The sequence below is a fragment of the Nelusetta ayraudi genome, unplaced genomic scaffold, assembly GCF_046127955.1.
Source record: "Nelusetta ayraudi isolate G7.1 ecotype Tasmania unplaced genomic scaffold, CSIRO-AGI_Nayr_v1 ptg000155l, whole genome shotgun sequence".
Taxonomy (NCBI): Eukaryota; Metazoa; Chordata; class Actinopteri; order Tetraodontiformes; family Monacanthidae; genus Nelusetta; species Nelusetta ayraudi.
In genome coordinates this window covers 364,179-384,294 of record NW_027466205.1, presented here as the reverse complement: position 1 = coordinate 384,294, position 20,116 = coordinate 364,179, and the positions used below count along the sequence as shown (strand labels likewise).

The following is a 20,116-nucleotide window of genomic DNA, read 5'->3' as shown; positions in this document are numbered from 1 at the left end:
TTTGTTGACCAAATGCTTTGGTGCTTGGGACCACGGCCACACATTGTACCTGTGGAGCTCAGGCCAAATCCAATCACGTATCTGATGTTTATCCCTAATGCTTCCTTTACCTGCAGGGCTTCGGCAGGGAACAGTGGGTGAAATGCACGTCTGACAAAATTGGATAACCCTCCAAAAAGTAGTTACATCATAAGAAGACTTCAATTTAAAAGACACAGGAGAGTCCCAACATCCTCAGCTGTTGTTATGTAACTCGAGTAGGCTGCAGGCATTTTGTTATATGCCTTTATATGGGGTTATAGAACAACGTTCCAGAATGCCAAATTGTAAAGAAATTACTTGTATGAGGCAGTGATACAAATGCCACATGAACGCAGCAGTGTTTTCAGCTTATGCTCGTGTTAGCTAACTATCTAAGGGCATTAGCATTTGGCCGCTGCACGCACAGATCCCGATGCTATTCTAGAAAACATCCATTAGCCGTTCTTTTGAAGTGTGGCCTCGAAGCGGCAAAGTCTGTCCCCGACCACTCAAGAATCAGGCCACCCTGCTTCTAAACGTGCAAAGCGGAAGGGAGGAGGCAAAGTGGCGCGGTGTGCAGAGGGATTGAGTCAGAGCCAAAGGTGACCGAGACTAACCAGTTAATTGTGCAACCCCAAAGGTTTCACAGTCCAGCCAGTCCAAAGCCGGCAGACTGCTGGGTGTGAAGGGAAAGGAAAAGACCTTTTTGTTCGCTGGCGCTCTGAGACCTGGCTGCTGGGTGGATGCGGGCCTCCACGCGGGGGGCCGGCAGCAAAGGCAAAAGTGCTCCGACGACCTCCTGATCGAGGAGCAAAAAAAATACAAGCGCAAAGTGGCCCGGGCCATGAGGGCGAGTGTGGGCCATCTCAACAAACTGTTGTCTGAGGAGATGGACAAAGTAAGATGTGGCTCGCGGTGTGGTGAGATCGCACCGATCCGAACCTCGGAGCTCTTCGTCCGTCTTTCTCCCGTCTGCCAAACTTCTGGCTTCTTCCTGGCCGGCCTGCTTCTGCCCGGCGTCTTCCGAAAGCTTCTCATGGACTTCTTTTCCTCTCACCACGCTCTGCTCCATTATTTTTTTTCCTCCTTTCCACACCACTCCGTTGTTCTTTTAGCCATGCATGCCCTCCCATCTTGAACAATTTATTTATTTTCCTGTTTGCTATTGTTTGTCTCCGTTTCCCCCTATTTACTTACTTACCTCCTAACCCACCAACATTTTTCATTTTTTGTTTCATTATTATTTCATTCTTCACTTGTTTTCACTTTCACAGGCAGAGGCCGAGGTGACGCTGGGGCTCCTCGAGGCTTTCCAGGGAATGCCCCTGAAGGCCAACTGCTTCTCCCAGAGCACCCCCATCGGCCTTGACTGCCTCGGCTGGAAAAGATGCGGCTCATCTTTTTGTGAGTATTTTTTTCCTGTGAATTTTCAATGCTGCCCTCCCCCGCGATCCACCGGCGGTTGCCGGACGTCGCCGTGGCCGTTCGGACATTTGCGACTCGAGCCCTGCAGTGATAAGATGTCTCTCACAGGATTGTTTTTGTGCTACTTGGTCACATGACCTGAGGCGTTGTCTTTAAATCTCTTCATTTTCTGTTGTGGTTGTAACTATTTCCGTGACTGCAATGTAACAGCAGTAACGATGCACGATCATCTTCCCCTGCAATATTCGGACGAATCCAGCAGGGGATGACGATGAACAAAGGTGCAGTTCCATTTTCGTCCAGCTGGCTGCAGTAAGGTCTCACTGTACCTCAGAGATCCCAGAGTCCCTCGATCCAAATGAATGAGCTCACACAGGGCAACGCAACCTTGTGAAATAAACACACCAGTGTTTTTCGGTTGTGCTTCAGATTTTTAGGACATAATAAGTGGATATATTAGCACATACAGTATTCATTTCAGGTCACTCTTGCAGCTAAAAATAACGGACTTCAGACTGATCCATTGTGTATTTTTAGAAGTAGTTTGCAAGCCTCCAGATTAAGCGTTATTTTCTATCCGGTTTTAACTCGCAGTCCTGAGACAGTTTTTCAAAAGCAGACACATACGAATGCACGACAGATTGGAAATACTTTCTCGAGTGGGCCAAAAACGAGTTGCGAAACAATTTAAAGAAGCTGACTTCAGCTCCTGTCATATGCACACACACGCACGCACCCTGGAATTGGACACACTTGGCTGAGGCGCGGTGCACTCTTCCCAACCCGGGGTGTAAACAGCGATGCCTTAATCCCTCCGCCGACTGCTTAATATAAGCAAGCTTAAAGTTCCTGTGATGTATTGTAAACAGCGGCCGCGTCCATTCGCCTCCTAAAAGCCCACGCTTTTGATAAACCTGGACTTTTATTTTGAAACATTTGCAGACGTATTGCATAACGGGGGGCCCTGATTGATTTTGCCGATGAGGAGGTAAAAGCAGGACAGGGAGACGGAAGCGGGCGGGCGGGCGAGTCCTCAGACGATGCCGGCCCGGGTGCTCACTTTGCCAACTCCGCCCCGATTCGCGCCGTTTGATTTTCCCCACGGAGTTTCCACAGAGGCCGGCGCCGCCGCAAGTTGACGACGAGGTTCCCTTTGGTTATTCACTGGTATCGTCCTCGAATGAGGCGCTCTGGACGGCGACGACCCAAATCGAATCAAGTCAAATTGCTGACTCACCCGGTGCGGCGATGTCCTTCGCTGAAATCCTTTTAAGGTTGACAGGCTCGCCACTGAGCGAGCAAATCTGTTTTCCCCAGGGTGTGTGCCTGTGTGTGTGTGTGTGTGTGTGTGTGTGTGTGTGTGTGTGTTTGTTTGTTCAGTCAGTAATGTCTCTTGGCCAAACTCGGAGCAGACAATGTCAAAACAACTCGACAAATTCTCCCCTCGATATTCCTTTTTGTTTTTGCATTCGCGCACACAAAACTTACTGCTCTTATTTTGCACAAAGACAAACCTTTCGGGTACCAAAATCACAAATCTGGATGTAATGTGCGGTAGACAATGTTATTTATTTTTTGTTCCACTGAGCAGGACGGCGTTGGCTTTATCTTCCTTTCATCAGTGCTTGTAATCCTGAGGTTATAACAGCATTCCAAGAGGGGGCTTCCTGGCAGTAATGGGGGGTTGGGGCAAAATCATTTCCATCATACACGCACACACTCGTGCAGGCGCGTGGATTACATGCTCGCGTTATGAGGTCAGTAGTTCCCAGCGTAATTAGATTTATTGCTCGAAATCGAATCGCGGGCCAAATTGCCAAATCAGAATATATCAGCGGCTGCACCCTGCCACCACTTGTGCAGTACATTACATTTCTGAGATGGTCCAGTGTTTGGACTGGAGGAGCGCTGGGTGGACGTCAAGAAAAATGTTTGTAAACAGAAGAAGTTGTTAGGGGTTCAGAAGTGTTTTTAGTTTTTTGGTTTGTAGTTTTTATTTGGAGTATTTGTAGTATTATGTTTTGCAGTATTGGGTGTGGTTTGTACCGCACACTGGGGCTACTTAGAACAGTATGATTATGTTTTTAACCTGCTGCACATCATTGAGTAACATTTGCAAACTACTAATACGTAGTATTAGCAGGTCCGCCTATGAGGTGGCGCCGATGTTGCCTGTATCTACAGTAGACTGGAATGTTTTTAATTATGGGAGGTTTACGATTTTACTGCTTTATTATTGACCTCAGAGAACAGGGGGTTAAACATCAGAGGGAATTTTGTCATCCTAACCCTAGAAAAAAAAAAGAAAATGTCAGAGTGACACTAAGTCACAGTTGGTGTAGCCTACCATTCTCACTGCAATTTACATCTTTATTTATAATAACATATTTGTATGTGTTTTGATTGCTAAAAAAAAAAACCCAACCACATTGCAATCTGCTCTCTCACCAGAAGGTGCCGCTAAATCCCACTCTCCGGCACTTTCACCATCCCCCTTTAAAAAGCAAACAAATTTACTCTTCCAAGATTCCAAATAATTGAGGAAACATTAATGCACTGTAGTGGGATACGCAGCTCCTTTAAGATGTAAACTCAGTTACAAATGACTATCCTGCGAAAGGTTTGTTGTACAAACAAAAAAAAAACAAAAAACACTTTTGCCCAATAGAGTGAAAAGTCAACATTATTGTGTCACGGCCATAAATATAGTGCACCGCGGGGCCGCGTATGGATTTGGCAGCTGGCCTGCCGCCACATGACACATCCAGCCACCGACAAGATTCTATCTGTCCAATCTGAAAACCCACTCTGTGACTCACTTTGGATCAATAAAACCAACATTGAGGGGCGGCGTTGTTTGCGCTGCTGCGGACGAGCGAGGCGAGGCGAAGCGAGGCGAGAGGGGCCCCCGGATGCTTTCAGTTCCCCCGCCTCCCGCCTGCGCCCTGCGCACACTGGCCGTCCCGGACAATGCGGCCGTGCTGCCGAAACCCCCCTGCGGGTCCCCCCCTCGCTGATGTCAGCCCTGTAGAGAGAGAGAGAGAGAGAGAGGGAGAGAGGTAGAGACAGGGAGAGACAGGGAGAGAGAGGGATGGACTGTGTGACTTAATGTGAGGAAATGAACGGTCGTGCGAATGGGCAGAGAGAGACAGGAGCTGGAGAGAGCGAGAGGGGAGGCTGCCGCCCCCCCCCCCCCCCTCTCACCACCACTGCCGCCCTCCCATCCCCCGCTTCTGTGCAGAGAAAACGGAGGCGAGCGGGGAAGTTGACAGCTGAGGCTTTACCTTTGCAAACAGTGCAGCAGATATCAGCCGCCAGGAGGCTACCAACACCACCACCTCCTCCTCCTCTATTTCTCCTCCCCATACTCCTCCCTCCTGCTCTCTCTCTCTCTCTCTCTCTCTCTCTCGCTCGCTCGCTCGCTCGCTGCTGGGGGAATAAACCACCTGCTCCACCGCTCATTTCCGCGTCGCTCTCTCTCGCGCTTGCCCACCTATCGCTTCCCTCCCTCCTCTTCCTCCTCCTCCTCCTCCTCCCCTCCTCACCGCCGCCTCCTCCTCCCGCTGCTCCCGCTCCTCCCCGTCTCTCTCGTTGCCGCGCATCCAAAATTGGGATGCGGACCCAGCAGGGCTCCGAGGGGGGCGTGCCCTTACCCGGGGGCAGCTGTGGCAGCAGCAGCAGCGGCAGCGGAAGCTCGGGGCTGTCGCCGGGGTCCGAGTCAGACGGAGGAAGCCCTATAGGCGTAGGGGTGGACAGCATGGTGGACGGAGGTCTCGGGGTGGGCGGATGCATGGGTGGCGGCGGCGGCGGCGGCGGCAGCTTGGGCGGCACGCTCAGAGGGGTCCTGTCTCGCTATTGGAGCTTGGAGAGTCTGCATTCCACCACAGGTAAGTGCGCCGTGCGGGGAGGTAGGGGATGCGGGAGGTAGGGTGGTGGTGGTGGTGGTGGTGGTGGGGGGGAGTGGTCCCTGCCCGCCTGCCCGCCCGCCCTGCAGACCTCGGCGGAGTGTATACTGCACAGCAGACATTTTGACTTGTCACGGCGGGGCGAGGAAAAAAAACAAAAAAACAAACACAGGTAGGCAGAGGGCGAATGCACACTTTGGCCAAGTGTCCCGGCAACAGTGACAGCGAGGCGCCGCGTCCAATGGCGCGCACCTGCAAGGTTTTCTTCCTTCTTTTTTCTTTCCCCCCCCCTCCGTCCCCTGCAGTGACATGTCAAAGCGTCACGTCTGAAGTTTCCAGTTATTTCGTGTGCGCATGGGTGAAGTGCACACCAGCGGACTGACACGTTGCCAAGAGGCTGCTGTCAGTCAGGGCAGGGATTTGGAAGTACGGTGTGTGTGTGTGCGTGTGTGCGTGTGCGCGGCGTGTGTGGGTCATGCCAGCTGTCAGCTTGCGACCCGCTAATAGGGAAGGTGCTGCGTTGATGTATTTGGGTGGATGGCATTTTCAGAGACGGGCCTTTAAAAAAAAATGAATTTCCAGCGGTCTCGTTTCGCCCCCATTGTGTGCTCATTTGCTCTTCTGCACGCGCTCGCATGCTTATATATCGATTACTAATGTCCTGCATCTACAGAATGTGTTTCCCCCTGTTTTTAGGGTCGCGGGGTTCAATACAGTAGAAGTAGCAGTATCGGCACACAGGGCTAAATGGCTCCGATGGGCTCCCTGTTTGTTAAAATACATGGGCATGCTGCATTCACAAAAAATGTCGTTTTCGGTCAGACTCAAATCACAAATGTGCCCTCCGTGATGTCACACGGGGGGGGGGGGACGTTGTCAACGGCACCCCCGGCCAGGTGTTCGTTCTGCCCTTTTCAGCGCCGCCTTGTTTTTGGTCCGCTTCCAAAACGTATGGACGGTGCAACGAAGCATCGCTGTGTGCAGGATGCGAAAGTCAAGACTGCATTTGTTTTGTTTTTTTGGTACACGTATATTGTTACGAATACGCCACGTAATTATGCATATCAAATATAGGCTGCTTTGACGGAGTCTGATATGAAAATGAGGTTTTGCCTTTAAGTAAGAAATTCCGTCCCTTTAACAGCAGAAACGTTGAGCCGTGAAACCTTTCGTGCGCCTTTTCGGCAAGCGCCCTCTTGTGACGATGCAAATAATGACAGCTGTTTTCTGACGTTCCGACCTGGGTTAGGGTTACGATTAAGGGGAATGGGGTCGCGTTTGAGGCATTCTGAGGAGTTCAGAATGCCAAGATGAGCGACAGCTACCTCATCTCGACTACCGCTGATGGATGTCAGATTTTGCGTCTTTGTAGCGAGTGCAAGTCAACATTTGTAATTTGTGGCGTACTTGTTTGTGGGTGCAACCCACGTAATTTTTGTCGACCCAAAGAGCAAAGAAGCAGAATTCCTTCTTTGGGCAGGATTTTCGGATTCTCTGCCTTCAGACAGCAGCCGTCTGCGCCCCTCAGGTATCTGTGTTCCACTAAATCCCCTCGAGTCAGGCCGCAGAAAAAGTCAACGTCGGCAAATAATGTCCTGCTAATAATTCCACGGGGACAGAAAATGTCCAAGTGACACCTCATAAATCTTTGTATTTCTTTGTTTAGAATTTTATACTGACAAAGTAGCTTCGTCTTTGCGTTTTATCCCTTGAGAGGTGGGACAGGAAGCGAAGGGTAGTTGGAGGTTGAAATTTCTCTGCGGACGGCGATTAGAAGAGAAGTTTAATCTGATTTAGGCTGGAGGATCGCGGTCCCCCCCCCTCTTCTTTTTTGAGGGAGCTGGGGAAAATGAGAAGCCCCTCCACTTAGTGTTGGCATGGTGACAGGAAGACATCTGTCGATTGCACAGCTCACATAACTTGTGACATGCAGGAGCGACTTCACGCGAACAGCGCACGGCACAATACCCGAGTGAGGCCCAGGGAGGACGATGTTTTTCATCAGTTTCTGCTCACAAACCCAATCACAGCTCGTCGTTGGTGTTTTCTGTTAACGTCTTGATGTTGGGTCTCTTTTCGCAAGAGCACGTTGCGGTCGCGTTGGATTTGTTCCGCTTAACGATATTGTGGCAAGATGTTGCGTTTACCTTGGCAGCCCGGCTTGTGAGAGGAGTGGGTCAAAATGTGATAGAGCTCCAAAAAAACCCAGCATATTTATCCCATTACACTTTTGCGACATGCCTCTATATCGATACGTCTTCTGAAAAAAAACTTTTGGCGATATTTTAGAGGTTTTTCGAAGTTTCCATTACCAATTTTTATTGCGATATTTATGCTTTCGCGCGATTCTCGGCGTAATGGAAACGCAGCTATTGACAGGTACAGGATAAAGGTTTTTGCTGATGATTAAGTGAGGTTTTTTTTTTTTTTTACAATGTGGCACCTTTTAAATTCAATTAAAGTTGAAGAGTTCTGATCCTCTCTTAGATCCTCTTAACAAGCGGTTGAAATTGCTTAATGCTGACTGCAGATTATTATTCTCACTCTTGTCTGCAGTTTCCAATACTGGGGTACAGAGTCTCCCTCCACGGCGTCATCGTTGTCCTTTCCCTGCCCCCTTTTGTCGCACCTCGTCGTGAACCGCGAACCGCGAACCGTGAGCGCTCGCGTCGCATTAACGTCCGGATACCATTAAATAATTTGTCTCCGTCGTAGGTCAAGTGCGGCGTGCGCGTCACTCGGCATCGCTTCTGTTTGTGCCCCCGTCTCCGTTTGGGCCTTTGAATGAAACCGAACAAAATAAAGAGAGGCTGGAAAACTCGGACGCTAGATGGGCTGCCCGTCGTGCGCACGCACGCACGCACGCACGCACGCACGCACAAACACACAAACACGCGCGCGCCGCCCTCGTCTGCGGGGGGAAGAAACAGTTAGAGTAGGAGAGGATGTCCGAAGGCATCCATCACTGGATACGGGAGGCACAGGCCTCTTTGGGAAATAGGTCGCTGTGGAACAACTATGCGGCCCGAGGCTCATTGGTGTTCTACCTCTGCCAAAGTTGCTGCGATGGGACGGACATTTGAGAGACTAAGACGGATACGGCAGTCGTTTGTATTTACTGTCATACCTATTTTGTCGTTCCTGTTTCACGAGGGATTTGAAGTATCATGCAAAGTTTACAAAAGTTGAATTGTGTAAGCAGCCCAACAGCTGAACAGGTCGGCTAGTCGGCTAATTCTTAAGGGGTCTTCGCACGTTGGGCAAGTTTGCTCATCGCCACGCCGGGCGCAGGGGTCGTAGCTAACTAGCTGACGTCCAATAGCCTTCTGGCTAATCGGACGGCGACAAAAATAATCAGGGAAATCTGCCTGTCGCATGCGATTAAAGTCACAATCTGGGTCAAAGTCCAAGCCATTTGAACGTTGACAACTTCCAAAACACAGCGTTTTAAGATTAACGTGAATTGAAATCAGCTATTTCTGATGCGCCACTCGATGTCATGCCAGAGAAAACCTGAAACCTTGCACAGATTGACATTTTGGGTGGCCACATAAACATTGTGGCGCATTATAGTCGCCTCCTCTCAACGGACATGCTCTTCAGTCCAATTTAATTGCTCATTGTCAGCGAGAAAAACAGGTGTTTGTTATTTTTTAGTGACTTTAACATCGTTCCATTTCTCGCTCATCTATATTTTTAAGTTGCACACATTGAATTTGAATGAAATATTAACATGTTCCTTGACCTCAGTTTTACAGTGTGGCCAGGCGCATTAGACATGGGTCGCAGTCGCGGATGTGTTCTCAAGATTTTATGAATCTTGATTATTTTACAGCCCGAGCGAGTAAACTCAGAAGGATGGTCGGAAGTGCTTTGGAGCAATTAACTGGGCTTAATGGCACTGTTTTCTCCAAAGAGCCCATTATGTCATGTCAGAGGAGCACAGCGTGTTCCATAAAATAGATTTACTGCTGCAAGCCGCTGTTGTTTCGGAGCGCATGATCTCATTTTGTAACTGCAGTGAGAGGTTTTCCCACAAATCAATGGATTCCAGTTATTGTTCCTTCAAAGGTTATTGATTAAACAGTACATCAGAACCGAGGTGGGTTCTCTCTCCGGCCCCCCCCCTGTGGACCTGTAGCGCGCCAACCCTCGGCTGAAGGTCGGAGTGGAGCATTGCCACATGAAGTTATGCGAGATGGGAGGAGTGTTTTTGGTCTGCTCGCAGGATTCCACCAGCGAGCATCTGGACCTCTTGAATTCCCACCTTGGATCTTCTTGCTCATCCATCTCTGGGAGCGTCGACCTGGTTCATTTTCCATTGGTTCCTTGACCAATGGAATGGTTCTTGCCATTTTGGCATTGACTGTTTTGCTTTTGGATGGCATTCACTCTTTCTTTTTTTGTAAAAAAACAAAAAACAAAACATAAAACGGCTATTTAGTGGCCAACATTGTTCCGCTCTGCTCCCAACTGGCTTTGGCAAGACTTCTGTTAAAACACCGTGATGCATTGCCGCAGCCAATGTGATTGGTCCGCTTAAATATGAATAATTTGCCCAATCGCCTCCCAAGCTTGCCTCATCGGGTATATTGTGTTTTTCACCCAACACCTAAGCCCCAAGGTCAAAGGTCATGAGGTCTGCCTAAAAGGTGTAATTAGTTTCTCTCACGCTCTTAAACTGCGATTGTCCCACTACTGCTGCCATTGGGTTTAATCCACCTTTTAAGTCCTCGCTACATTGTTTAATCAGCCTCTATCCCTGTCGCTGGCTCGCCACCAACAGCTTCTTAAATGATTTCTCCTCGTCTTTGTCGGAGAACAAGAAGAGGAGGAGGAGGATGAGGAAGAAAAGAATACCTTCCTTCCTCCGCTCCCTCTTGGCGAGGCGGATCGTGTGAAGCCTCTCTCCTCTAAATAGATTTTTGATGGCGAGCTGAGGCGAGCTGACCCCGCCCTCCTCCCCCCTGCCCAACTCTCCGCGCTCCTCTCCCCGCTCCGCAGCCTTCCCCGCATCCGAGGCTCCACCGCTTTGGTTTTTGCCGCCTCCCCTCGCCGCGGCTCTGCCGCTAGGGGAGGGCAGAGCGGGTTTGACGCGCGGGCCGATTGCTCAGCTGCCCGCGTGCCGCGCCGCTCGTCACGAGTCGGCCGGCGGTGGGGCAGGGAGAAACGCGGAGAGCGGATCGGGAGGGACGCGGAGGAAGCTTGCATAGAGCTGAATTTCACATGCACCTGAACTTCTTTGCGAATGGCCCCCCTACCCCCCATGTGCACAATCACTTGCTCTCAGCATGTGGAGGATCACACCTTCTATCACAACTTGAATAGAGAGTGTCATTGCCGCTCAGGGGTGAATGACAGCGCCGTCACGGCTGAGAAGTCTCGTGACTAGAATTGAGTTTTGAGCTTGGAGTTGGCGGCCCTCTTTGGGAATTCTGCCGGCTTAAAGGCAGTTTTCTCCGGGAGAAAAAAAAAAAGAAGAAAGGAAAAATGAGGACGGATGGGTCCGCCGAAACTGAACGAAGCTCCTGCGGTGTGTCGCTGCATACTTTTTTTTTTTTTTTTTTTTTCGAAAAATGTGTGTCTCATGCGCAATCTGCAGTCAGACAACGACGGATTTGGTTTGGCTCCAATACGCAGTGCACATGAAACCGCATTAGCTGCCTCCTTTTTTTCCCCCCTTTTTTTTTTGTTATTTTCCAGAGTCAATACTGACCTATTAAAAGCTCATACAGTTGTCAATATGTGGAGTGTAATGCAATTCTGGCGTACAACTTCAGGGTCTTTTTCCTAGCTGTTATTAGGCTGTAATAGAAATGCAGCTGAAACAGAATAGTAGCGGATTCATTTATAATATTAGTGCAACAATTTTAAATGGATCAACCGTTGATGTAAGGCCAGTTGAGGTCTGGCTAATGCAATCATGCAGGCTGGCTGCACATTTGAAAAAAAAAAAAAGAAAAAAAGAGCCTGAGATGGAGTTTTAAAATTCTGCCTCACTGTCAATCTTCCTCTGACCGCCATTGCTGGTGCTTCACAATGATTTTGTCACCCTGCGTGGAAGATCCGATTTGCCATCCCGTCCCCCCGGGGAAGAGAACAAGTCGGTGTAAACAAGTGTCGGGCCACAGCGGAACCACGGCTGAATTATCATTTCCGAGAAAATATATATAGATAGAATTATACAGCACAGGAAGTGTTTACACGCTCCCAGACCTGCTCACGGTTGTGCTCTCGCGGCAGGAGCCCATTTGTAATTGTGATGGAAACGTCCCAGTTTGCCCACTTCCAAGTAAATATATGAACGCGTGTGTTTCCGTAGCGTTGCACCTTGATTTAAGCGGCGCTCCCACAATCAACAATGGGGGAGTGTCATTACCGCTCGCGAAAACCAATCCGCCTCTGCGAACCCGCGCGCCCTCGTCCAATCACTGATTGCCCGGATTGTCCGCCGGGCAAAGCCGCAGGAACCAAAACGCGCCGCCCTCTTAAAGCTGTTGTCGGAAATTCGGAGAGGGTTTTGTTGGTTTTTTGTTTTTTTCAGGGGCTGATGCGTCAGAGTAACAAGCACTTTGTTTTTTGTTTTGTTTTTTGCGTTTAATCCCTGCCTCGACGGCAGATGAAAGCAGCTGTGTTCTGTAAAAAAAAAACAAAAAAAATGTTTTTTTGGGAGGTGGGGGGGCGGGGGGGTTTGAGAGAGAGAGAGAGATGCGGTCTGACAGGGGATTAGCTTGGGTTTTCGGTGGAGGCGATGATTCGTGTCAAATTAATGGGTTTACATGGAAGTGAAATCTCTTGAGAGCAAACAAAGACTTTTTGCTCCTAGGTGATAATTAATTACCTCCAGCGGGGAGGTTATGTTTACGTCTGCCAGAGAGCTTCAGCGCCTCAGTTTGTTTGCCTGTCAGTCTGTTTGTCTCTCAGCAAAATGACTCATAAAGTTACTTTTTGGATTTCCATGGAACAGTCGCATCTGTTTTGTTTTTTTTATTATTATTCAAATATATTTGTCTGTTCATCCACTCATTTATTTCATTGCTCTTATTTTTTTTTGGTTTGGCGCTAGCTTGGGCCGCGCTCGCCTCGACTGTCCAAGCGTGTTCGCGTTAAAGGTCCGAGTGGCATCACCTGTAACGGATTAAAGGCGTTACATCTCGTCACACAGTTTTTTTTTAGCTCGCCCCACTTGTCATAATGAGGTGAAGGCGGCGACATCGGCGTCGTCGCCTGTTTATACGAAATCAGTGGCATAAGAAATGCGCTAACGCTGCATTTGGAGCCGTGCCGGGATGGCAGCAAAACAAACAAACAAGAAAAGGGAACTGAAGGCTTTTTTTTTTTTTTTTTGTCCCCCAAAGGACTTTTTTGTCTCGCTCCGACTTCCTTTGGCGAGACTTCAGTCGAACTTGCCGTCGCATCGCAGCTCACCGCGACGCCCTATCCAACCAATAGGACGCCTCCAGCTGTTGCTACCTGGCTTAATGTTCTGGCTTACTTTACTGGTCCGCTTTAAAAGTTACAGTTTGTACTATTTGGCTTGATTTATGATTTTTATATTGGTAAAAGCTTACGGTTCTGATATACATCTAAGAATATACATTTAGCAAGGGTCTTGCTCCCAGTTACCTTAGCCAACTTGCACCGCAATATTTCTAAGGAAGCCTGGTGTGGACAATCCAAGTTGATGGACAGAGCGTTGCGCATTCACGCTGAACCCTCGCAAATAAACCAACGAAGAAGAAGGTTGATGAGGTATCCAAGTTTGGGTACGCAGGCCACCGTAGCTCACTGGGATACTCAGGAGGAGTACACTGCAATCTAAATTGTAACCACTTCTTGCTGCCGTTTATTCCACAAAATCTCTTAACTATTACACACTCAACCTTTAACTCCAGTATACACAAGGTGTGTCCAGTAATCTTACAAGTCTACTAGTCATTTCAAATGGGTCTCCCCTTCCAAAGCACTTTCTTTGGGCTTTTTCCATTATAGGATTCGTGACATCGATTTTTGCAACTCCAAATGCACGCTCTCGTAAAGAAAAGAGGCAAAGTGCTTATTCCATGCAATACAACCCTTCTCAGGTCCATTAAACAGATTACTTTTTTTGGGTCACAGTCCCAAAGGATCCGAAATGCACCTTGTCCGCCGTTGGATCGCACAACCTGCCGGCTGCTCGGCAACGATCCCATCAAAGCCTCCCGCGCTGGAAGCGGACCACACCGTGGCGATGGCTGGATCTGATTTATCGGCGGAGCGCGAAAAGGAAGAGACTGCCGCTTTTAATGAACACGCGGCTTCTTAAAATAGACAAAGGCACAGCGTGAGAAGGGGGAGGGGGGAAAGGGGGCGAGCGTGGTGGGATGGAAGATAGGCAAGGTGAGAAGAGAGGAGCGGCTCGCGTCATACGTCGGCTTCTTCGCCGACGTTGTGATCGCCTGCTACGCCGGGAGGTTGTTTGCGTTGTATGCCTCTGACTGGGCGGTGTGGCGTGAGTCAGACGGCAAGTGCCAAGAGTCATATGCAGACGTGGAAAAAAAAAAACAAAACAGATTATTCCTAACAAGGCGCCCCTGGGGGGAGCGGCGAGCGCGAGGTCGGCGGGTCCACCGTCGACTTCCTCTGCCTTGAAATGTCAAAACCCCCGTCTGAAAGCACGCGCTTTCCCAATAAGTGGAAGCGCCGGTGGCGAGGTTTAGCTACTGCATCCGAAAGTTGCTCGACCCCCCCCCCCCCCTTCCAAATATACCGATGAAAATAAGCAACGTTGTGGTTGTTGTTGTTTTTTCTTTCTTTGTGCGCGTCCGTGAGCAAGATATTATCGGATGTAGCGAGACGGAGACGGTGGGGGGGGAAACACAATGGGCGAGGCGACGACGGAGGATCTGAGGCCACCTTTCTTTCCGCTCCGTGTCCTTCATTTGCCCACCCCCACCCCCCCACCAAACTGTTTTCGCTCCCTGCCTCCCCCATTTCCTTTGACAATAACACAGGCAAAGGTGTCGAGGAGGAGGGGGAGGAGGAGGAGGAGGAGGAGGACGAGGACGAGGTGGAGGAGGTGGAGGTGGAGGAGGAGGAGGAGGAGGAGGAGGAGGAGGAGGAGGTAGGGGAGGAGGAAGGATGTTGGACCTTTATTAGTGACTCACACAAGCCGAGTGTGTCTCCACGCGTCCTACCCTCGAGACACTTTTTATCGGTGGCTCCCCGCTCGGTGCCCGTGTGCGGCTGCGAGCCGAGGCGGTGGGGGAGGAGGGGGGGAGGGGGGACCTCGCCTCGCACGCCTCGCTCCATACCTCTTCTCATCACTCTTGTCTTTCTTTCTCCCTTCCACTGTGTCACTCCTCGTCATTTCACCCGGCTCGGAAGCCGGCGTAGTCAACGCGAGAGAGGTCCGCGCTTTCCTCGCGCGCGCACGCACGCGCGTGGCGCGGTCGGAGGGCTCGAGGATGCGTCAGAGCAGCGCTGTCGGTGCACTAACCCACGCCGGCCCTAACCTATTTCGCAGCAGCGTCGTCGTCAATGCAAACGGAAACCCCCGCGGGATGTCGTAAAAACGAAATAGTAGCAGCATGGTAATCAGCAATGGTAATGGTAATGGTATTCCAGTGCAGGTTTTCTCCAAAGGGTACCAAACACGAAACTACATTAATTCCACATTAAACTACGATGATTTGAGTCTTTTATCCCATTAGATGGCGCTGCACTGCAGTACCTAAGTCAGTATCTAAGTTGCCTTCTTGGTCCAATCGCAGAGCTTCTTCAACATGTGCAACTACTACTACTACACTACTACTACTACTACTACTACTACAACTACTAGTTGTCAATTCTGACCACTTCACACAATTTCAGCCAGAAAAAAAAAACCTACAGTGGGGTTTGGGGGGCACTTTAGTTAAATCAAGCTAGCAATATAGCAATATAATACGAAATTGGAAAATGATAAAGTAAAACAGTGCAGTGTTATTGGTTTTTCATTCCTAAAGAGAAATGAAAGCGCTCCTGACTGAGCTCGTCATCGTGCGCGGACAAACATTCATGCATGATTCATGAAAGCTTCGAGGAACCTTTCATTGCTTCCGTAACAGATTTTAGTTCTCATTATTCATAGTTCTCACTCGTGGGGAAAGAAAAGGAAAGAAAATGCCTGCCAGGTGTTTTTGTTTCCCCTCCCTGTGACTTAACGGCCACCCTCAGACATGTCGCAGGTGCGACAAATGCGTCGTTTTGGTTTTACTTCGCAAGACTCTGAAGAGTCCGTGTGAAAAGTGAAGCTCTGGAAATGCCTAGAATATCGATAAAGAGGGGAAATAACAGAAGATGTGCATCAGAGATGTGCGCGTGACGGCTATTTTACCGACAAAACAAAGCCAGAAGTGATGCAGCAGGTGTTGTTCATTTATCATGCGTTATGCCTCTCGCGTGCTCGCACACTAAAAAGCCTCATTTAAACGTGAAAGCCGGACCTGCTGCCTGTAACCACCCCCCCGCCGAACACGTAATCGTCCCTAATCCGTTCCAACGCTCGTTTCCAAAGCCCATCAAACGTGCCGGCGAAGGCGCTGACAAGGCGGAGAAAACGCCGATGCCGAGGCCTCTCCGCCGTTTCCGTCCCGTCATTCTTTATTTTTTTATTTTTTTTGTCGGCAGAAAAAAAAAAAAAAAAAAAAAAACACCTCTCCGTCCTCAGGCTCTGGCCCACATTTTCTTAATCACTCTCCACTGTCAGCGTCCCCCCCACCCCCCCGCTGCGTCATCGTCCCCGGCGACACTCGACACTCATCCCCGGTGGGACGTGCGGAATCGGGAGCCGTCTTCGCCCGCCGTTGTTGGCCGGCGGCGCCGTGACCTTTTACAGTCGAGCTTTCCGTGCTTTATTCCACCCGCCTTGTTTGCTTGCTTTTTACAAAACGAGTCCAACCGAGTCTCCGCGGAATTCAAACAATCCCCCACCCCACCCATTTAACACATCAGAAGCGAAAGTTTGACGCGCTGCCGCTTCGACATTTTCATTTCATTTCATTTCTTCAAACATTTTACAAATGACTCGTGAATTTTTGTCGCGCCCCCGCCACTCGGGCCGCGCAGCAGCAGGCAAACTGGGAATAACAAGACTCCTGGATCTGGGTCTTCTGGCAAAAAGCTGCGCTGATGAAGCCATGTGGGTTTATAAATGAGTAATAGGGGCCTGCGCGCCGGTATTTGGATAATCTCTCTCCAGACTGAAGCAGCCCCCTTTTCCCAGATTGTCGACTCTGGGATGTTGTTCGACAAGGTTTGCCTTGCGTCTCCCCTCCGCTAAACTTGTTCCCGCACCGTCTATTTTGCGACTTTCTGTAAGGGAAGCTGTTTGGATGTTTTGGAGTTGTTGTTTTTTTTTGTTTTTTTCTCCGTTGCCTGGAAAACTGGAAAGAATGGAGTTATATAAAAGGCGGCGTCTACTGTATTTGGCGGCGCCCGCTGTCTTTGCTCTCCCTCAGTGCCTCCCTCTCATGTCTAAACAAAAGCAGATCAAGCTACGCTAAGTATAGACTGGCGACGGCACTTTGAAAGCGGGAGTCGGCACGGAGCCGTCCTCCCCTCGCGCGACTTTCTCTCGCCGGCGGCCGCGTTGACAGGTTGGCGACGCGAACCTGCGAGGCTAACGAGGCTAGCCGAATTCATTAGCTTCAAGCCTTCTCTCGCTATTGATTTTTCTTTTGATTCAGCACCTCTGGTGGTTGCCAACTCTTACCACAAGCCCTCTTAGAAAAAAAAAAAAAAAATGAAGATTGATTTCCCCCCCCCCCCCCCGCCCCCACACCCTTTTCATCCAGTCAATTCATTATCTGCTTTTCCCCCGTTGGTCGGAGGTAAACTGGATTGTCAGATTGGTGAAAAACATCCGCAGTAATGTTGCATGAAGATGAATGACGATAATTTGAGTCATTTTCTTTTATCTTTTTGAGCTTCCTGGAAGAAACAGCAGTAGGTTGTAAACAGTGTTTTTGTTTCTCTTCATGGTGTCAGCCTTTTCTTTCGCCACAGTTGGTTCGCCAATGTGTTTATGCACAGGATTAACCTGTGCACTGCAGCCCACGCTGTGGAAGGTTGTTTTTTTTCTCCCTCCCACTGCATCTTACTTGAGATATGCCGTAGTTCCAAATATATCCGATTCTGCTGCGTTACATCAGTTGGCCTTAAAGGCGTAGAATGGGAGGAAAATGGACAGGGAATTCCGGGGGCAGAGTCGGGACAAGGACCTACGGGTTTAAGAGAAATCACCTCAAAGAGGTTGTATTGTCTCAAAACTCAAAACTCTGCAAGCATAAATCACTGCCAATTTCATTCTCTGGAACATTTGAGTAGCTCCGCGTAAAAAACGAAATAAAAGTTAAGTGCTAGCACGAGGGCTACTAAAACCCACTATGAATTTTAAATGAGGAGTATATTTTAAAGTCATAGTTACACTGATACAAAGGGTTTTTTTTTTTGTCTTTTTTTTTTTTTTTTAGATTTCCTCGAACAGTAAATCTTTATCGCTCCCACACTGGAGAAATTTTGAGGGGAAACCCAGGACTGTCGCCAAATCAGCAAAGGAGGGAGACAAGAGGGACCAAAAATGTGTGATTTTTACAAAACATACAAGCACAAGGATAGAAAAGTGGGAGTGGAGGGGGGAATTTTTTTTTTTTTTTACTGCTTTTTGAAAAAGCAATTTACTGGACAAACTTTAGGAAGATTTCAACATTCCTTTTGTTGTGCGTGTGCGTGTCTCATTCAATCCCGGTATCCGTTTAAGACTCATTACATTACAGAGGCGAGTCTGTCACATCTGGGCTGCCGTTGCCAGTGTGCTGACAGGACACGGTGACATTTCATTTTTCCTTTGAAAATTCCTCAAGGGGGAGCGGGGGGGGAGAAAGAAAATCGCAGGGGAATCTGGCAGTGGGGCGGGGGCGTTGCATTTATGCACAAAGTTTTTTTTTTTCCCCCCCGTGGTCGGCTTTTCAGAGCGATAGCCTCGTGACCGCTCCATCAACCCCTCCCCCACTCACCCCCCATCCATCTCTGTCCCGGTTAGCGGGCCAAGTGGGCGGGCGGGTGGATGGAGAGGTGGGAGGTGGTGGTGGTGGTGGTGGGGGGTGTAGTGGCACTCACACACTGGCCCGTCCAGTCACGCTGCCAGCAGACACGTGCCGCGGCGCCGCCAGCAGGTCACGCACATCTAACGGGGGGAAGAAAAAAAAAAAGTGCGGCCGTCACGCTCGAGTCCCTCCGCGCACGCCGCCGCCGACATGCGTGCGCGTGCCAGTTAAGCGTCGTATCCCCCCTTCGTATCTCATGACGGCGCTAATCCACTAATGTGGCTAACCCACATCGAGGGGGCTCAGAGCCACCGCGATCTGCAACACCAGCGACACAATGGCCAGTTGCAATCATCTGGGTTTTCTCTCTCTCTCTCTGTCTGTTTTTCTCCCTCTCCGTGATCCCATCAGCATGTCGATCGGGCCCGGAACCCAGACAGGCGCGATTATCTGGGGGGGGTGGGGGGGGCAGGGTTCAGCCCGCGAAACAGCGCAATTTAGCTCTCCTTCCGCGCCGCGGCCGGCACGGCGGCCCGCGTGAACCGTCTGTTGTCTGAGAGCCGACACTGATTGTGTTTGTTCTGTGGGGACGGGGGGGGGGGGGGGGCGAGGGGCGGGGGACTTGCAGACAAGGGAGGCCATTCTCTCTCTCCCTCGGCTGTGACGTCCAGCAGCTTTGCTTTCAGCCGTGGAGCAGAAGGAGAAATTATGAATCGGTCTTTTTGATTAAATGTCCTTCCTGGAAACGCCGCGATGATGCCGTTCCGTCGTTTTTGGTGTCAGGTACGGGCCGAAAGCAGATGCGTTGCTTTGTCTTGCTCTCGTTTTTGCTTTCAGTGGTCCGGCGCCTGTGCGAAAATGTCCCTCAGCAAAGTGTTTCAGCCTTCACAATCTAAAATAATCACCCCGTAATCTCTCCAATAATCAGGCCCGTCAGATCCAGGAAGGGTCGGTCTTTATTTTCTTCTCTCTGTTCTTTCCAAATGCGGGTTTTAAAATGCTCTTTTGTGGTCAGCGGCCCTCTATGATGTCACAGAAGGGCACTGATATCGCACTCTGCCAGCTCTTTGGTTTCCAAACATATGGCAGGACCAACACGGTATTGTTTTTTTTTTTTTCATCATCAGGGGGCCAAACCTAAAATTTTCACAGCTTAAAAAAAAAATATTTTTTCTATTTTGTATATATATAAAAAGCAAAACAAAACATAAAGACCTGATAATGTGGGCAAATTATCGAGCCTTCAAACTGTAGAGGCGCCTCCTCCTTGCCGTCACCCCCACCCCCCCACCCCCCCTGTTTCCAGCCAGGCCAGCGTGTAAATAAAGGCCAGCCAGTCGCTGCAGCCCGGCACCTCCAGCCGATCCCAGTGTCTTACACTGCCCCCATGAGGGCGGCTCCCGCAACTTCCACCTTCCACCCGGGTTGACGGCGCCGAAGTCAGAGCAGCGGATGCCGCTTCCAAGAGGAACGGCGCCCGGGGCTGGGGGGGGGGGGGACTCGCGCATCTCATTGTGTGCTCCCTTAATAGCCAAGGCTTGTTTACAAGTGCATCTTTTCCTTCTACCACCACCATCCCTCCTCATCCAATGCCCACAGGGGCTCCGCGCACTCTCTCATTCATCACATCTCTCGTCTCCACGGTGATTCAGTCGCCATGGAGACGTCCTCGGCAGCGGCAACAGCTGGGCAGCGAGG

The 20,116-nt window shown here is 49.9% G+C and overlaps 1 protein-coding gene across 5 annotated transcripts in view; it reads left to right on the top strand.

Annotated features, from left to right (window-relative positions):
* LOC142880062 (rho guanine nucleotide exchange factor 4-like) overlaps positions 1-20,116 on the top strand; it is a 57,293-nt gene that overhangs the window by 25,329 nt on the left and 11,848 nt on the right. For 3 of the 5 annotated variants that reach the window (XM_076013693.1, XM_076013694.1, XM_076013695.1), the window contains 2 exons: positions 662-919; positions 1,296-1,425. In XM_076013693.1, the coding sequence (XP_075869808.1) occupies positions 662-919; positions 1,296-1,425 (388 nt within the window). Of the gene's footprint in view, positions 1-661; positions 920-1,295; positions 1,426-4,691; positions 5,334-20,116 lie in introns of those variants that run through there. The other 2 variants (XM_076013696.1, XM_076013697.1) reach the window with 2 other exon arrangements.